The 18216-nt window shown below is 46.7% G+C and overlaps 2 protein-coding genes and 1 long non-coding RNA gene across 13 annotated transcripts in view; 1 reads left to right on the top strand and 2 right to left on the bottom strand.

Annotated features, from left to right (window-relative positions):
• map3k15 (mitogen-activated protein kinase kinase kinase 15) overlaps positions 1-18216 on the top strand; it is a 158340-nt gene that overhangs the window by 66393 nt on the left and 73731 nt on the right. The gene's annotated exons all lie outside the window — the stretch shown is intronic.
• LOC307026267 lies at positions 4659-6542 on the bottom strand. 4 transcript variants are annotated; one of them, XR_013804368.1, is made up of 5 exons: positions 6515-6542; positions 6159-6432; positions 5858-5981; positions 5456-5678; positions 4659-5327 (listed from the first exon to the last, which is right to left on the bottom strand). It is a non-coding gene; the product is annotated as an uncharacterized lncRNA (long non-coding RNA). The 4 variants fall into 4 exon arrangements; XR_013804366.1 differs by having other exon boundaries at positions 5456-5981; XR_013804367.1 differs by having other exon boundaries at positions 4659-5299; positions 5456-5981.
• LOC307026264 (zinc finger BED domain-containing protein 5-like) lies at positions 7259-9626 on the bottom strand. The gene is made up of 2 exons (XM_079661537.1): positions 9604-9626; positions 7259-9563 (listed from the first exon to the last, which is right to left on the bottom strand). The coding sequence occupies exon 2, from the start codon at positions 9286-9288 to the stop codon at positions 8026-8028; it is 1263 nt and encodes a 420-aa protein (XP_079517663.1). The 5' UTR covers positions 9289-9563; positions 9604-9626; the 3' UTR covers positions 7259-8025.

The following is an 18216-nucleotide window of genomic DNA, read 5'->3' as shown; positions in this document are numbered from 1 at the left end:
AGTTGAGCCAGTGGGTAAGTTGAACCACCCCCTGTAACCAGGCAACGCCTTATAGTTGTAATGAAGTGACCAGAAATTATGCAAGCTGCACCCATTTCTCATTGCCTGTGAAAGAGAGATACTCATTGTGGTCTGGTAAGTAACATTTTTACAAAAAAACGTTTTTTGCTTGTCGAAGTACATTTTCTAGATGTCAGCTATATCGGCTGTCATGTCAAAAAAAAAGTATCCAGGTTTAAACACATATGTATATGTTGATGTGTTGGCAGCGTATTAAACCATGTGAATCATTAAGCTAAAGATGACTCTGAATTGTAACGCTAGGCTATTTTTTCTAAAATGGTGGCTATGGGGTAAAGTGAACCATGGGCCTTGGGGTAAGTTGAGCCAGTTTTTCAATGGAGAAATTAATGAAAGTAGGCCAAGTTGATAAAAAGAGCTCATTGTAGGCTACATTTAAAGTTGAATTTACCCTGTGTTTGATTGGTAAGATGTATGAAATTGTATTACCATTTGTATGATTACTTTTCCTTTTAACATGTTAAAAAAAAATCAATCAATTCAATCGAAATTTATATAAAAAATATTTGAAAAACTAAGCTTGTATTTGGTTTGTTATTTATTGTTTATCGTTACCTTTAAGATGTGTTGTAGGTATGTCCAGGTTTGAACAGGTATGCCCAGGTTTGAACAATGGTTCAATTTACCCCCTGACCTGGATCAACTTACCCCTACACTGGGGCAAGTTGAGCCACAAGACTTTTTTTTTTTAAGAAGTAATATTTTCACTGCCCTTGATCAAATATTAATTATTATCATTGCCATTGATAGGAGACATCCTGAATTATAGGTGTGTGTTTTCATTTTTAATATGTGTCATTTCTCCTTGCTTAGAGGACATCATAACTAAACAATGGCTCAACTTACCCCACTCTCCCCTCATATTTTTCACTTTTCATTTTTTTTCTTTTTTTACTTTTCATTTTTCTAATGAGGGTGCATTATGACTCAACTGAGGGTGCACCCTTATGCACCCCCGTAGAACTGGGCCTGCCACCTCCATCAACCAGATCCAACTGGTGCTCTTTGGCTTCCAGCACTCGGTACGCAGTGCACACATTCACATCTGAAATACAAGCTCATACAGTTATCACTGATACAGTATGATTCAATTAATTATCTCAGATATATTTTATATTCAGGAAAAATAAGCCCATCAACTTCTGTTTTGCAGGTCTCAGGCTCGAAAATGACATTCCCAGAACAAATGACTATATCTTCTAAAGGGTAAATTAATAATCTTTTTCTAAAAGCAATGATAAACCTTTGAGTTGGATGTAGAAAAGTCAGAATCAATATAGATTTTTTTTTTATTTTAAAGTAAATTCAGATTGAACATTGTTAAAAAAATGTCAATTATAGTGTCCGTCCAAAAAAAAAACATTGCTTATAGTGAAAACCACCCTTGAATGATGGGATCGGAAACTAAAACCTTAGGGATCCAAACTATAAAATATATCCGGATTGATGCAAAACAAGTGACATTTTACCTTTTTAGAGAGATTTTGAAAAAAATATTTGGGTGCATTTTCCATATCTCTGGACCCCTCGGTTGATTTAGATGATTGACACCTCTTTTGAACCGTTAGAACCAATAGAATCGAGGGGAAGTTCCTAAAATCCATCTAAACATTACCCATTGGTGAATGAGTGATGTGTAGCCAGAATGCCCAGAACCGGAAGCTGTCATACACTCTCGTAGCAGCTAATATGAAATCTCCGTTATTGACATAAATATGAAGATGGATTATCAGTAATCATTTCAAAGTGACACAGACACATTGGATTAACCTTCAGCAGTGTTGTATGTGTTTTATTGCCATTGAACACAACTTTTGATCAGAAAACAGCAACGGTAAGTCTTATTTTCCGCTTTGGTCCTGTGAAGCTACGTTGTGTGTTGTCTGGGTTTGCTTCCCCTGCCGCGAGTTTTGGTCGCTCAGTGATGATACTTTTACCCCTAGAATCTGTGGAATCTCAGTTTGCTAGCTGATATCTTGTTTGTTCAGATCCGATAAGTAATAAGGTATCTCTACCGTGAGTTATGTGCTAAGTGCGTTAGAATTTTTTCGCTCAGGGCTAATTCAGAGGCTTGGTATGACCCTTGTGTTGCGTTTAGCTAAAAATTATTAATATTGTCTGATAGCGGGGTTTCTTCCCGTTAAGTGGGTATGACACATTCATAGTTTGTTAAATGTTAAGAAGCCCTCAGACGCTGTTTCTTGCAAGATGTTGCTTTTTGCCCCCGGTACCGGGGGCATGGGGCTTAAATGGTTTAAACCAGAGGTGGGGAACCTTTTTCCTCTCAAGGGCCATTTCAATTTTTACAACATCCTTCGAGGGCCGTACAAATTATTGAACTCAACGTCTGCTTAAAAAACTCAAATAACATCCCATTCATTTCGCGTTTCTTTCATGCTTTGTAAAGAAAGAGCAACCTCTTAATCCAGATATTTAACCATGACCCGCGCATTCATGCACTGTGGCATGACCACCAAAACAGAAAGATATTGACACAAGATGTTTGCAAATGTATTTAGTTTCATATCCATGTGGACATGATTTAAATAGGGGGGGGGGGGGGGCATGCACCACCAGGAAGATTTTGTTTAAATGTTGAGGTTAAAAGCATCAATCTGGTGCACTTTGAGAGCAACATGAAGAGATCTATGGATACATCTCTCAACACCCTTATGAAACAGAACTGTAAGCAGATTTTTTTCTTTATGGATATTTTACAAATCACTTCCCTTTTAAACTGTATTCTTGTTTATTGATAACAACTTTTTTTTATTGTCATATTAGTATTGTATACCTGTTTACTTTATTCTCTTATTTTTCTATAACTATAATGATCATATAAAGATGTGCCTTTACCTCACTGGTTGGAGAGAAAGCTTCTTATATTCGTTAGCATAGCTAACTAACCAGATGCTAATAACAACAACGTTATTGACTGTATGATCAGTATGACAGATGAACAGATCGCCACTGGGCTTTCAACTAAAGACACAGCCACGCAAAAACTGCGGCATGTGTACAGCTCCTTATGGGTATTGCAATTTGTGAAGTCCCGGCCCGGAACCGCGTTCTGGTGCTCTCTGTTAGAACTACACTCCTGTCAGACGAGACATATGCCACGTGATGACACGTTAGGCTCGTGTTGTATTCAAGGACCCTGACCTTGGTCAGGAAAAACAAGCTTGTTTAATTATTTTGCGGTCTAGATTTCTTGAATTTTTTTCTTTTTTTGCGTGTGTTTATAAATTACCTCGAGGGCCGTACCAAATGGTCTCGTGGGCCGTATACGGCCCGGAGGCCGGAGGTTCCCCACCCCTGGTTTAAACACTGTTCTAAATCTTGTTTATCAAATACAGAAAACTAATGTAACATTTCCTTTTTTTCAATGTAATAATATTAGACCCCCCAGAAAAAGGCAATTTACCGCATAATCAGCAAAATGGCACAGATTTTGCCGCATATTTATCAAAAGGCTGCATAATCCCAGCATTTTTCCACACAAAGTTGAGAAAAAAAAAAGTTAACTCGTGAAGTAGTGATGATGATGACGTGACGTCATCAGCTCGCGCATCACAGAAGGCAGCGCCGTATAGATAGAAGAGTCACGACAGCGGAAGTCCAAAAACGGTTATCGTCACGTGGTTCATGCAGACGAGGATCGTTCCCCGGAAGGTCATGGCAGGCAATGTGAATGCATTGATAACAGGAGATAGAACTACGATTTTTGGTAATTATTAGTGAATAAAGGTTTTGATTTGCAATATTTATAAAACAAATTGATATGTGTATGCATTTACATCAATATGTTTTAAAAAATAAAATAGAATTAGCTAATATTAAGTGATAATATTAGGATTAGTGTGAACAACTAGTTTACATGTTAAGCTAACAGTGCCTTGGTTAAAGAGCCTGTTGCTGTTTATAGCTTTGAATTCTTTAAAACCAATATTATCTTCTTAAACTTGTATGGTAGTCAGGAGCATCACTTTCTAATGTTTGATATATTTAGAGGGAGGAGATCTAAAGGAATGCTTCAAAATTCAGATTAGATTAATTTCTACAATTTTCTTAAATTCATGGTAGTTTCAGTAATCCCATGGTAATTGAGGACACAAGTTATCTAAATGACTAATGTCATCTTTATGGCTTTCAGAAAGGACAGGAGACCAACAGGTGACTATCAAAGGACTAGCAGCAGCAGCAGCAGCAGCAGCAGCAGCATGATGATGATGTTAAATGTGTTGTTTTAGGAACATCCATTGCAAATACATGGAATTCAATAAACATTGAATAGCAAATCATGCAGTTTGTCTGTGCCTTTTCCTCCGTGTTGTCCTGGTTTGCTGTGCTGCCTCCTAGTCGCCACCATGGTTTGCTGTGCTGCCTGGGGATGCTCAAATCGCTCCGAGAAAGGAGTAAGAATGTACGGCTTCCCCACTGACACAGAGCGGAGGAAAAAATGGCTTGCTCAAGTCAGCAGGAGCAATTTCACGACCAACAGCAAAAAAATATGTGAGGATATTATATACAAACACTGCATTTGCACTTTTTCACAAAACGAAAACCACACCATTGGGAAAGCTTAATGTTTTGTTTAATAAAAAAAAAAAAGGGAAAGGCTTGAAAAACACAGAGCTGAGACTCAGGGTGCAGGGTGAGGGTCTCAATGCAGGTATTCAGGCTCCATTGAATCCCCCTCTGGTTCTTGTGCTGAAAGAGGGAGTAACAGACAGGAGAAAGGGTTATACACACCTATATAGCACACCTATTGGATGGGAAATTGCCTTGGGGAGATAAGGTGTGGTCTTTGTTCCCAACTGAAGTTATGGAACTTTATTATTTGTGAGTTTAACAAAGTATGACAAATGGCATCAGTAACAGATGTGATATGAATTTCTATAAAGTTGTCTCACATTCTTGGTCATATTTTATATAAAGTATGTAATGAGTATAACATGTCCAGTAAGTATAAAGTGTTTCCTAATACTGTGTATTCAACCACTATGGAATATGTATGTGGGCAGACAAAACTGAGTTGTTCTGTGTGTGAAGTAACCTCAAGTCACTCCGCAGGCACATTTTGATGCAGACCAGTTTGTCAAGACAAAAAAGGGCAAGACTAGGCTGAGAGCAGAGGCTATACCCACCATCTTCGTGCATCGCCCTGTGGTCAAAAAGAGAAGGGCCCCTGCACCACGATTCACCCCGGGACCTGTATCTACCAAGCCCATAGCTCAAGATCACAGCTATAGTGTGAAAGGTGACACAGGTATAATAAGTATGAACTCTTAGTAACAAAAGTCATATTTCTTATTTTTAAGTGGTATAATATTTTAAATGTTCGAAAATTTACAGTGCCATGTCTTCTACTTACATTAGTCTCAAAGATTGAGGGAAGAAGGGATGAGGAGACTGAGAGAAAGGAAAGTGAGGGTGAAGAAAGAGAGGACATGGCTAGTGAGGAGAGACAGGGAGGGTGGACACCACCCACTCAGCCAGCAGCCAGTCAGCATACGAGGGAACCAGCAGCCAGTCAGCATACAAGGGAACCAGCAGCCAGTCAGCATACGAGGGAACCAGCAGCCAGTCAAACAGATCTATTAAAAAAATTAAAGAGAAAATTAAAGAGCCAAGAAGGAATCACCAAAAAAGCAAAGTCTGCACTAAGAAAAATCAGGAAGGAAAATGCAGCTCTCAAGAAAACAATGAAAATTAGGGACAACAAATATAAGAAAACGTTTTCAAAAGACCAACCTAAGGCATTAGGCAGACTCACCACAAAGGGGATGAAATGGAGCAATGAGACAATTAAGAAGGCTTTAAAAATTCGCTTTGCGTGCGGACCAACGGGTTACAAAACTCTGCAGGAATTGCAGATTCCCCTTCCAGGATTAAGGACACTGCAAAGAAGGATGCAATGTGTTAAGTTTGAGCCTGGTGTGTAACAGCTAACATCAATGCCCCTCCACCCGTAACATCAATGCCCCTCCACCTGCCAACATCACTGCCCTCCACCTGCCAGCACCAAGCCAGAGGAGCGCAAACAACAAAAACAAGCAAGCTGTCCCGTCATGTACCTGGACATTTGGGTTGGCAAAATGGAGTAAGAGATGGACTTGAAAAACCTTGGTGGCTCTCTACTCATGTTGTTACAGTTGTCTTGGTTGCAGCTCTCAAGTTTTTTTTTGTTGCCATTTCCACATCTTTAGAAAATATGAAATAAATGAAGTGAAATCAACCTCTTCTCTGGAGAACAAACTTTGATTTCTCTGTCTTGTGAGTTTGCAGTCTTGCAGTTTTGCTCCTCCACCTGTAACATCACTGCCCCTCCACCTGCCATACAGTAGGTTACTAACAAGATTATTTATATAATACAGTGATAGAATACATGTTTAGTATGCTTACTTATATAAAACAGTAGTATTAAACTTACCTTGTGTTTTCACTCTCACTTAAGTCCCAGACAGGTAATAATCAACATAATCACAAGGACACAATATGGCTCTGCTAAAAACACTCACTCTTACACGCACCAAAGTTATATTTATCTAATATTTAACTCCCTCCACCCCCGCATACAATCCCTTTTAGAAGACCCTCTTCTCTAATTCAACAACGTTGGACGAAAAGACATTAAGAGAACGGAATTTACAATTAAAAGGCTGTTCAACGTGTGTTGCTAACTTGATCCGGAATCCTAGCTTTATCTGTTATCTGTAAACGTTCCCTAAATCAACTAATTTAGTACACATGTTAATTTGAATCAGATGTACTGATAATATCCACAATATAAATCTTTAAACTTCTTCTTATCTTTAAAAGTCCGTCACGAACGGTCTATTATGCTGCAACTCTACAGCAGTGGTTCCCAAACTTTTTGGGCCCAAGGCACACCAAAGGACAAGTAAAAATCTCAAGGCACACCTACCCTAAAATAGCCCTTATAACACGTGTTATCACTCATATCAAGTAAGATATCTGTAAATGTGCATACTTATTTACTAATGGCAAATAAAATGTGACAAAGACAACTATATTACTCATGAAATATTTATTAACGAAAAAATGTTTAAATTAATTTATAAATATAAATATATATATATATATTATATATATTATATATATAATATATATATTATATAATTTATTAAACTTTAGCAAATTAGGCTTCATCAAAGCAGCAACACCCTCATTTAAACCAGACAGGTCACAAAATTAAAAATGAGGCAACGGAAACTCAGCAGAAACTCAGCACAGAGAACTGTCAATGCAAGGAAACATGGTCCTGAACTACAAATTATGAATATAACATTTCACCAATCAGCATTGAAACATGTGCTATTTTAAAATTTGCCTATTTACAGATTAATGGGATACATGTGCCTGTCGGGGCGCGCAGATTTTTTTAATCCTCGGTGGCACTGAAGAGAGGGCAACTCGCAAGTCCTGTTCAACAGACAGCCGTGACCTGCTGTTGTTCTTCATATAAGTCAGAGTAGAGAACGCCAGCTCACACAGGTAGGTAGTGGGAAAATGAAGTAGTTGCTCAATCGCGTGGTGGGAGATGCTTGGGTACTCCGATGCAGAAGCCAACCAAAACTGATCCAGTGGGAGCTCACTGAATTTGAGTTTCAGTGTGCGGTCCACACGGAGCTCTGCGCACTCCTCTCTCTCTTTCATGGAGAGCTTCTCTGTGGAGGATTCCTGGTGGAATGGGTCTTGGATCCAGTCATAGTCCTCGATGTCAGCCACACGTGGAAAATACTGCTCAAACCTCTCTTTTAAGGTCTGAAGGTGTTCCGCATACACAGCGCGCTCCTTAGCTGCCTGCGGCGCAGCTGATGTCAGCGGGAACATGTCCATGGAGCCCTGCTCCAAAGCCTCCTGCCACAGGAGAAGTTTGCCCATAAACCCCCGAATCTTATCTGTGGACGATAAAATGTTTTAATTCCTTCCCTGAAGCTTGGCGTTTAACTCGTTCAGATGCCCAAATATGTCTGCGAGGTAAGCCAGCCTGGCGCACCACCTCTCATCCGCGAGCTTGTCTTTATGTGGGACAGCGTTTTCACCTGAAAACTCCAAAAGCTGTTCCCGAAGCTCATAAAGACGGGATAGGACTTTCCCCCGTGACAGCCAACGTACCTCTGTGTGCAGGATCAGGCTTTGGTGGTCGGCTCCCATCTCGGCACACAGCTGGGAGAAGAGGCGAGATTTCAGGGGCCTTGATTTTATGTAATTCACCATCTGCACGGCCTGATTCAGCACCTCAGTCAACTCCGGGGGCATGGTTTTGGCAACCAATGCCTCCCGGTGCAGAATGCAGTGGTTTGTCACGATATGTGGGTTTTGTGCCCTCACCTTAGCAATGAATCCTTTCACTCTCCCCGTCATGCTCGCCGCACCATCTGTGCAAAGACCGACGCACATATTCCAGGTCAGACTGTTCTCTTTAAAATAGTCATTAGTTACCCTGAATATTTCCTCTCCCGTGGTGTGGCTTTCCATTTCTTTGCAGAATAAAAATGTCTCTTTGATGGAGTCAGCATCAACATATCTGACGTTTGCCAGAAGTTGGGCAGCCCCACTGATGTCCGTAGATTCATCTATTTGGAGGGAAAATCTGCCGCTCGCCTGCAGTTTCTCTGCCAAATGTTCCTCAATGTCTTCGGACGTGTCGTCGATTCTTCTTTTGATCGTATTATCAGACGACGGCACTTTCGATAGCTCATTTGCGGCATCTGGACCCAGCATGACACCTGCAAGTATTTTGCAAGCAGGGAGGATGAGTGTCTCCGCTATTGTGTGAGGCTTCTTCTGCTTTGCAATGAGCTCCGCTAGCATGTAACTCGCCTCCATTGCCTTATCAGACACTTTCACAGAATCCAACAAACGTCCTTGCTGCCTCTGGTTCAGATCCCGCGCTCTTCTGAAGTAGTCCAAGTTACTGTGAACATGGGCGGGATGTTTGGTTTCCAAGTGCCTCTTCAGCTTGCTTGGAACCATGTTATCATTAGCTAACTTCTCCCGACAGACGACGCACTCGGGCTGAGGATTGTTCACATCCCCGGTCCAAATGAAGCCATAAGACAGATAACTGTCATGGTACTGTCTGCTGACAGTTTTTTTTCTCTTCTCTTTCGGTGGTGGGTTGTCGGCAGTCTCTACACTGGTGGTTGCTGGTTTGCTCCGCACAAGAAAGCGCTCCATTTTCCCGCTTGCTTGTTTCTCAGTTTTAATATTGTCCTTCAGCCTTTGATGTGTCACAGTCTTATAAATCCCACCTGCGCAACTGCGTTAACAGCGGAATACGGGGTTCTGTGAGGATTATTTTTTAAATAATCGTTTTTAGGTATAGAGTTTGCCTCTGTATTATGAAATGTGTGCATACAAAGTACTGATATAGTAAATAAAAAAATAATTATTTTTGTGTAGTTGTATATTGCAATAATAACGTATGTTTGTCACAAAATCCCACGGCACACCTGGACTTGCCTCACGGCACACCAGTGTGCCGCGGCACACCGTTTGGGAACCACTGCTCTACAGCTCTGCTAGCCTTGGCGCTAACTTCCGGGGAACGATTGAGAGGCTCCACGATCCGCCATTGCTGTAAAAAAGTGGTCCATTGGAGTGAACGGAGATGACGTAACTCTCAGTCTATACGGCGCTGACAGAAGGTAAACAACACCGTAGAGTGAACGTGTGGAACTCACACGAGAGAGAAAACACCAAGATGAAAAGATCTGATCCATCTCATTTACAGACGAACATTTCTGCTAAAGACCGGGCAAAGCAGTACCCCGATGTCTTTCACAAAAGTGGGGGGAAACTATTCTGCACCCCGTGCAACTGTGTGTTGGAGCATAACGGCCCGTCCACACGGCAGCTTCAAAAAAAGCTTGCCGGCGGGCGTATCTGAAGCTCGACCAACAACCAATCAAATGAATCTCCCGCCCCTGACACACAAGCAGCGGTTTGATTGGCTAGAGCTTGTACTGGCATATGATTTGATTGGCTGACGCTTCCACCGAAAGCTTCAGAAGCTTCAAAAGTTGAACATTGGCTCAACTTTTGCAGCCTGAAACGCCAGGAAAGCTCCGCTCTGCTACCCACAATTCAGTTCGGCAAAAAGCGAGGCAACGTGACGTCACCCCATTCAAAGTGAATGGGCAGACGCGTTGGAAACCGTTTTTGAAGCTGTCGAAGCTGTAGTGTGTAAGGGCCGTAAGTCTTAGAGAAAATCGACGGTGACGACCCACTTTGATTCATTCAAACATTCGAAAATGCTTTCTGCTGCTGCGGACAAGAAAGCCAAACAACTCACGTTCACCGAGGCATCAACCTCCAAAACCCTTTCGAGGGTTACAAGAAACGAAGTGAGTAGCCTACAAGATTGAAGCTGTTCAGATAACGAACGAGTAAATGAAAACAGAATGAGGCGGAGAAGTGTGTGTGTGTGTGTGTGTGTGTGTGTGTGTTAGAGATGCTAAGATTCACCGATTCGCATCGGTGCACCGGCATAAACGTTCAAGATGCGAGTGCACCGGTTGAAAGAGTGCACATCGGCTACAGTTTGGGTTGAACCGGGTTGAACTAGCGATGCATCGATTGCGTAGCGTCTTTGCATCGGTAAAAAAACGATTCATTCATATAAAATCCCCTCATCTTGTCAACGCTCAGCAGAGACGATCTTTGATATTTGCTTCGCCACTACGGAGAACGAGAGTATCAGTTATCAACACACACGGAAGTTGAGGAGAAAGAGAAACACAGCGCACCGAAAAATACCTACAAATCAAACGTTTGGCAACACTTCGGATTGTTCAAGAAAGACGGTGTAATAGTCATTTATGCTATATAGTTGACCGCAGGTCATGGAGAGTAATAAGGTATGCGTAGACCTTTGTATGAGGTATCTTTATTACTTAACAGGTCTAAAGCCATGATACATAGATCTGTCCTAGATGCGGACTTGCATACACACAGTATCACTCCGCAGCCGCACCCCATCAGTAACGTCCTGATGGTATATGTGCGCGGCACTATTACTACAGACGGTCAACTTGAAAAATCACTCGCAAATTGTTAACGATGCCGAGCCGCTTTAAAGTACACAAGTAGTACGAGGAACTTAGTGACGCACATAAAGAGGCGACGTGGGGTCTGCGGCTGAAAAGAGAAACCTGAAAGTGAGACATATGAGTTAAATCACTCAGTGAGGTGTTCTGTCAGAGAGGTGTTTAGCTTACAGCAGCCTGTGACGGCCAATAATAATTTTAATGTCTTCCTTACTGTAAGCAGTTATGAAATACCTGTTTGTGAAAGGTTATTTGTTTTCTTTATTGTTCAGATAGAAACCACTGCTTTCTGCTCACTGGTGAGTTAGCCTCTGAGTGTTAAGCACATCAGGCTGGCGGCTGTATGGGCATTGCTCTATGGTAGCTGTTATTTGCACATTGTTAATCATGAGCAATGCATCCTTACATTGTTTAACTGTGAGGTGTTATACAATTGTACTCTGGAGAGCTTTTAAAGGTAAAAAAATAAACGGCATGATGGGATGTGCAGTACCAAATATGTAAAGCACTTTTTTGTTAATGTATGATTTGCTGCATATAAGGAATAAAACAAAAATCCTCTGTCGTACCATATTGAAGTATCATTATTTTTGCATCGTGTTGAATCGCATCGTATCGCCCCGAATCGCATAATATTGAATCAAATCGTATCGAACTGTATCGCAACAGGGGTGAATCGTATCGTATCGCATCGCCTGGTGTTTCAAAGGTATCGTTAATGTATCGTATCGTTGCAACGTATCGAGATGCGCATCGCATCGGCCTCAGTGATGGAGATGCACATTCCTAGTGTGTGTGTGTGTGTGTGTGTGTGTGTGTGTGTTAGGGGTTCTATTTCGTATATGGCTTCGCCCTCTAAGGCTATCGCTATTGGGTAATCCCCCCCGCGCAGCACTGAAACACTTGTAGTCCACGCCCACCCGCAAGGTGGGCCCCACCCTCGGGCCTCCTTCCGGTATAAATAGGAAGGTGGCCCGGCAATCTGCCCTCTTTTCTTCAGCAACCGTCAGAGTACTGAAGCACAGGAAAGGAATTAGAGTCATGAACAACAATTGTGTCCGTGATTGTCCCTCATGTAAAACGGGGTACATCATGAGCTATGATCTACACGCGATATGCGAATCCTGTCTGGGGCCAGAGCACGCGTACGCGGCTCTCAACCAGCAGGTCGCGTGTTCGCATTGTGCCCGTCTCCCATCAGCCGACAGGCAGCGAAGAGCGGACGCTCTAGCTGCCGCGGCTGAGGAGGACGACTGGCCAGTCCAGGAGCACAGGGACGACAGCCTGTTTCTGGAGCCGAGTGGTGGGCAGGAGTCGGACGACTCCTACCCCGTTTCCCTCCATGGCTCGCCATGCGGCTCTCCCCTCCCCCCTCTCCCCCGGACGGGGGAGACGGGGTCGGAGCGAGGTACGGGTATGGCGGCCGAGCACGCGGTCCCCTTCTCCGTTGCCACGGCACTGCCGGCGTTGGGGGGCATCATGCTGGAGCTGCCGGAGATCATCGGCAAGGCGGCAGCCTGCAAGGGTCTCCTCGTTCCCCTAGGACGGGAAAAGGTAGCTCTGGATGACATGGCCGGAGTTTTTTCCCGCGTTCAGACGGGCAGGAGTGACCCGATCTGGCCGCGCTTCCCAGCCATTAGGAGGTACCAGGAGGGGGCTGCGGCGAACCCGAGGACCCTGAGGGCTCCGGTGGCCACCTTTGTTCCCTTCACTAAGGTGGAGGGATTCACTGACGAGGGTTTCGCAACCACCCCCGCTCTGGAGCAGAACTTGACAGCGTTCTTTGGGGTTAAGCAGGCCAACTTGGTCGCCGGACGGCGCCCTGTGTTGGCCTCCCCCAAGGATCAGTATGTCGACCGCCAGGTTGACCGGGCGCACCAGTGTGCGGTTCAGGCGTCTGCGGCAGCGAACAACATCGCGTTGCTGGCAAACTCGGTGGTTACGCTGGTGGAGCAGTCCACCACCGTGGCTCCAGAGGAGGCGGAGGAGATCGGCAAGGCGGCCAGCACGGCGCTCACGCTGTGCGCGTCCGTGGCTGTCTCCCAGGCGAGGATCGAAGCGTGGATGACGCAGATCCAGCGCGACCTCTGGCTGCAACAGGCGGCTGTTACAGAGCGGGCCAGGAAGGTCTTGCTGGACGCTCCGATCAGCTCGGAAGGGCTGTTCGGACCCCAGTTTTTGGCCATGGTAGAGGCCATGAAAGCGGCAGCGGAGCAGGCGGATGATATCCGCCAGCACGTTGGCTGGCTCCAGCCTGCGGCGAAGCCGCAGCGGCACCAGCGGCAGCAGCAGCGGCCAACCCGGCCACAGCGGCAGGCAGAGAGACAGCCGAGGCGGCAGACTCGCCCGTCGGCGGCGGCAGGGGCACCGTCCCGAGCCTCCGCCCCCCCACCAGAAAAGAAAAAAGAAAAGTACTCCCGTTCGTCGTCTGCTCCACGAGAGCCGCCGAGGAAGCAGAGCCGGCCCTGACGGTTTGGGGGGGAGTGTGAAGGAAATAAAAGAAGCTTAATTTCCAACCTTTTGTCGTCAGTTTCAAATGGGTTTCACATATCCCCCACTCTGGGTGAACCAGCTGCCTATGACCTATCGGTTAATAGCCAGCAGGGTTCGTTACAAAAGCCTGCACATTTTAATCTATCGGTTAATAAGTTACAGAGCGCAGTAACTACGCCAGCTGCCTCCAATCTGTTGATTAGTAGGCAGCGGGGTTCGCTGCGGGGGCCTGATGGTTATAACTTTTCGGTTATTAAACCACAGACCTCGCGGCATTCCTCTGTCCGAGATCTGCCACCTACACAAGGTCACAATAAGCCCATGAGCGCCGTGGTAACGCCTCATGTGGATATTACTGCACACACCTCTACTCATCCTCTGAGCGTGTACGCGCCTCACGATGAGAGTCGGAGTGAAACGCAGCGTGTGGAGGCCCCCTCACAGCCCTTTCGCTCTAGGCCCACCTTGGGTTGCCTCACGGGCAGCGGCGGCGAGGGCTCTGGCGTGGCTCGTCGTCATGACAACCACAACACATCTCGAGCATATGCGCCCGCTCTCAGAGTGGCAGCGCGTGTGTCTGATGGACAGATGGATGAGCAGGCTGATCAGCAGAGGGTACACCCTGCAGTTCGCCTCCCCCCCCCCACAGTTCAACGGGATAAAGGAGACACGCCTGTCATCCCGGGAACAGTGTCGGGTGCTCCAAGCAGAGCTACGGGAACTCCTGTTGAAAGAGGCTATTTCCAGGGTTCCCCGAGGGGAAGAAAATCAGGGATATTACTCCCGCTACTTCCTTATCCCGAAAAAGACGGGGGGAATGAGAGCCATCCTCGACCTGTCAGCGTTCAACGAGGCAATAATGAAAAGGCCGTTTCACATGCTGACGGTCAAAAGGGTGCTAGAGTGTGTTCACCAGGGAGACTGGTTCACCTCTATAGACCTAAAGGATGCATACTTCCACGTACCCATCATCCCACAACACAGGAAATTCCTGCGGTTTTCATTCCAGGGAATATCGTACCAGTACAACCGTCTGCCGTTCGGTTATTCCCTGGCTCCTCGCACCTTTTCGAAGTGTGTAGAGACGGCATTGCAGCCGCTACACAGAGGAGGGATGAGAGTACTATTTTACCTGGACGACCTGCTGCTGATGGCTCGCTCCAGGGAGGAAGTGGCTTTACTGACGGTACAGCTCATATCGCATCTGTCAAAGCTGGGTTTCATGATAAACTGGAAAAAGAGCTGTCCTCTTCCCTCCCAGAGTATTGTTTACCTGGGTGTGGAATTGAACTCAGCCCGCATGAGAGCGCGACCCTCACGGCAGAGAGTGGAGACGCTGACAGCTCTCCTTCGACGCGTCACACCCGGCAGCGTGGTGACAGCCCTCTCCGTGATGCGGCTGCTCGGCATGATGGTAGCCGACCACGGGGTGATTCCCCTGGGTCTCCTTCACATGAGAAGATTCCAGAGGTGGTTTATTCGCCTACGCATCGACCCCGTGCGACAGAGGAGGCGCATGGTGGTCATCCCTCTGTCCGTGGGTTCAGACTTAACCTATTGGAAAAGTCCCCACGTCCTGTCAGAGGGTGTGGCCCTGGGCAGAGTTACGTCACACATCTCGGTGTTCACAGACGCATCTCTCTCAGGGTGGGGAGGAACGTGCATGTCGCAGGCAGTGGGGGGACAGTGGCCGGCTCACATATCCTTCCACATAAACGTGCTGGAATTGATCTCCGTACGGAGAGTAATTCAGCATTTTGCCTCGCTGCTGCAGAATCAACATGTATTGATTCGCACAGACAACAGAGCCGCGGCAGCCTACATCAATCGCCAGGGCGGGGTACGCTCAGCGCAGCTTCTGAACACAGCCAGACGGCTGTTGATCTGGGCGCGCGCACCTACTCTCCATCAGAGCACTGTATGTGCGCGGCGAGTTGAACAAAGGGGCAGACCTCATGTCCAGAGGAGGCCCTCGCCAGGAGGACTGGAGCCTACACCCCAAGCTGATCGCCCAGGTTTGGAGCCGGTTGGGGAGGGCGGAGGCGGATCTGTTCGCCGCACGCGGGAACACGCAATGCACCCTCTGGTTCTCCCTGTCAGCGCGGGACCTTCCCCCCCTAGGGGTGGACGCGTTCGCACATTGTCCATGGCCCAGGGGACTGCTGTACGCCTTCCCCCCAGTCCCGCTGATTCCCCGGTTTCTGGACCGAGTGCAGGAGGAGGGGCTGTCAGTGATCCTGATTGCCCCGGAGCGCACGGGCGCTTCCTGGTTTCCATGCCTACAGCGTACGCTGTCAGGCAGACCGTGAGAAATTCCGTGGCGCGGGGACGCTCTCTCGCAGGTGGAGGGAGCGATTTACAGTCACCCAGTGATAGGCCAGCGCCTATGGGCATGGCCCCTGAACGGGAACACTTAGAGAGGTTGGGTCTCTCTCAAGATGTTGTACGCACCATTCAGGGCGCCAGGGCCGCGTCTACCAGAGCGACCTACACAGCCAAGTGGGCAGCGTTCCAGCGCTGGTGTGTAGAAAGAAGCCTGGACCCCACTACGTGCCCCCTGCCTCACGTGCTGTCATTCCTCCAGCTGTTGTTGGACAGGAATTTGGCTTTCAGCACAATCAAGGTATATGCGGCTGCCATATCATCTTGTCACGTGGGTTTCGGAGCCGGGACGTTGTTCAGTCACCCCGTGATGAAACGCTTTCTGCAAGGGGTACGAAGACTCAGACCGGTGTCACGCGCACTGGCGCCTCAGTGGGAGCTGGCTTTGGTGTTACGAGCACTAAGCAAAGCCCCATTTGAACCGTTAGAGCAGGTTCCCCTTAAAATGTTATCAGCCAAAGTAGTACTGCTTTTGGCTCTAACATCAGCAAAAAGGGTGAGTGATCTATCCGCTCTCTCGGTGGCCCCGTCATGCCTCCGGATCCAAGGAGATGGCAGTTCGGCTGTGCTACGGCCTAACCCAGCCTTTATGCCAAAGGTCATCACAAGCACTTTTAGGTCAAGAGTGATCACCCTGGATGGGTTTTTTCCGCCTCCTCATAAATCGGAGGAAGAAGCCACATCTCATCTCCTCTGGCCGGTGCGCGCGCTGTCCTGCTATGTGGCGCGCACGGCGGCCTGGCGCCGTTCTCAGTGCCTGTTCGTGCACTATAGAGAGCGCTCGATCGGGCAACCTCTGTCTGCACAACGGCTGTCACACTGGCTGTGTGAGGCTGTGTCACAGGCATATGTCTCCTCTGGGGTGGAGCCCCCGGAGAACATCAAGGCGCACTCCACCAGAGGAATTTCCTCCTCCACGGCTTTGCACGGAGGAATGTCAGTGGAAGATATTTGCACGGCTGCATCTTGGTCTTCCCCCTGTTCATTTATTCATTTTTATTTGAGGGATGTCTCCCATTCCTCTCTGACACACCCTGTACTGGGTGTCCTGTCGGGGTGAGTGATGTCAGGGAGCCGGCTGTGCGCCTCTCTCTCTCCTGCCTTTTGGCACGCGGAGAGCGGCCCATTTCCCCTGAGGGATGTTCCTTTTTCCTCTAACACACTTTGTACGGAGTGCCTGGTCAGAGTGAGTGACGTCAGGGATCCAGCTGTGCGCTCTCCTGCCTGTCTGCACGCAGAGAGCTGCTGTTCCCCCACTACGATCGCAGGACGAGGTGGGACTTTCGTCTCTACTTTCTCACAGCGGCCGGTATGTATTGTTCCCAGCCTTCACCCCGTCGGGAAGATAGGCATGTTTGCTATGTTCCAGGTACGGTGATGAGCCATTACGCATGGCACATCAGGCAGGGGGGTGTTATTGAGCAGGTATGTCTGTGCTTCTAGTGCCGGGCGGACCCAGTGGGGCGCAGACTACATCATGCTTCGCCCTTAACCCAATAGCGATAGCCTTAGAGGGCGAAGCCATATACGAAATAGAACTGAGGTTACCTACTGTAACCCCAGCTTCTATGAGTAAATGGCGCAGCCCTCTAAGTGCGGGGCCCCACTGGCTCTACGAATAGCTGAAGAAAAGTTATGTTGTATGGGAGCAGATTGCCGGGCCACCTTCCTATTTATACCGGAAGGAGGCCCGAGGGTGGGGCCCACCTTGCGGGTGGGCGTGGACTACAAGTGTTTCAGTGCTGCGCGGGGGCGCAGGGGGATTACCCAATAGCTATAGCCTTAGAGGGCTGCGCCATTTACTCATAGAAGCTGGGGTTACAGTAGGTAACCTCAGTTTCACAACTACCAATATTTACTAGTCGACACGTTTTTCAAAATAGCAGTCGACTAGTCGTTACGTCATAATAAAGACACACAAAGAGAGGTGTACAACTGTATTTTATATTGGAACTCATACAGTAACATTAAACACTGCATTTTAATTTGTGTTACATGGCTGAGTAAATAACAAACAGTAACTGGACTCACCAAAATCGACAGCAAAAAACTCTTGTTACATAAATGCCACGTAAATCCAGTGCGCAACACTTTATTTGCTGTCCTCCACGATAACGTCCACCTTTCCATATTTTTGGTTTGAACACCAACGCATCGACATGTGAGGGAAGGAGGCTTGACC

Source organism: Notothenia rossii (genome assembly GCF_949606895.1).
Source record: "Notothenia rossii genome assembly, chromosome: 12".
NCBI classification, from domain to species: domain Eukaryota; kingdom Metazoa; phylum Chordata; class Actinopteri; order Perciformes; family Nototheniidae; genus Notothenia; species Notothenia rossii.
The sequence above is the reverse complement of the archived record's forward strand: the minus strand, read 5'-3'. Positions and strand labels throughout refer to the sequence as shown.

Coding starts and splice junctions, on each gene's coding strand:
- LOC307026264 (XM_079661537.1), bottom strand. CDS start 9,288: ATGGAGCGCTTTCTTGTGCGGAGCAAACCAGCAACCACCAGTGTAGAG.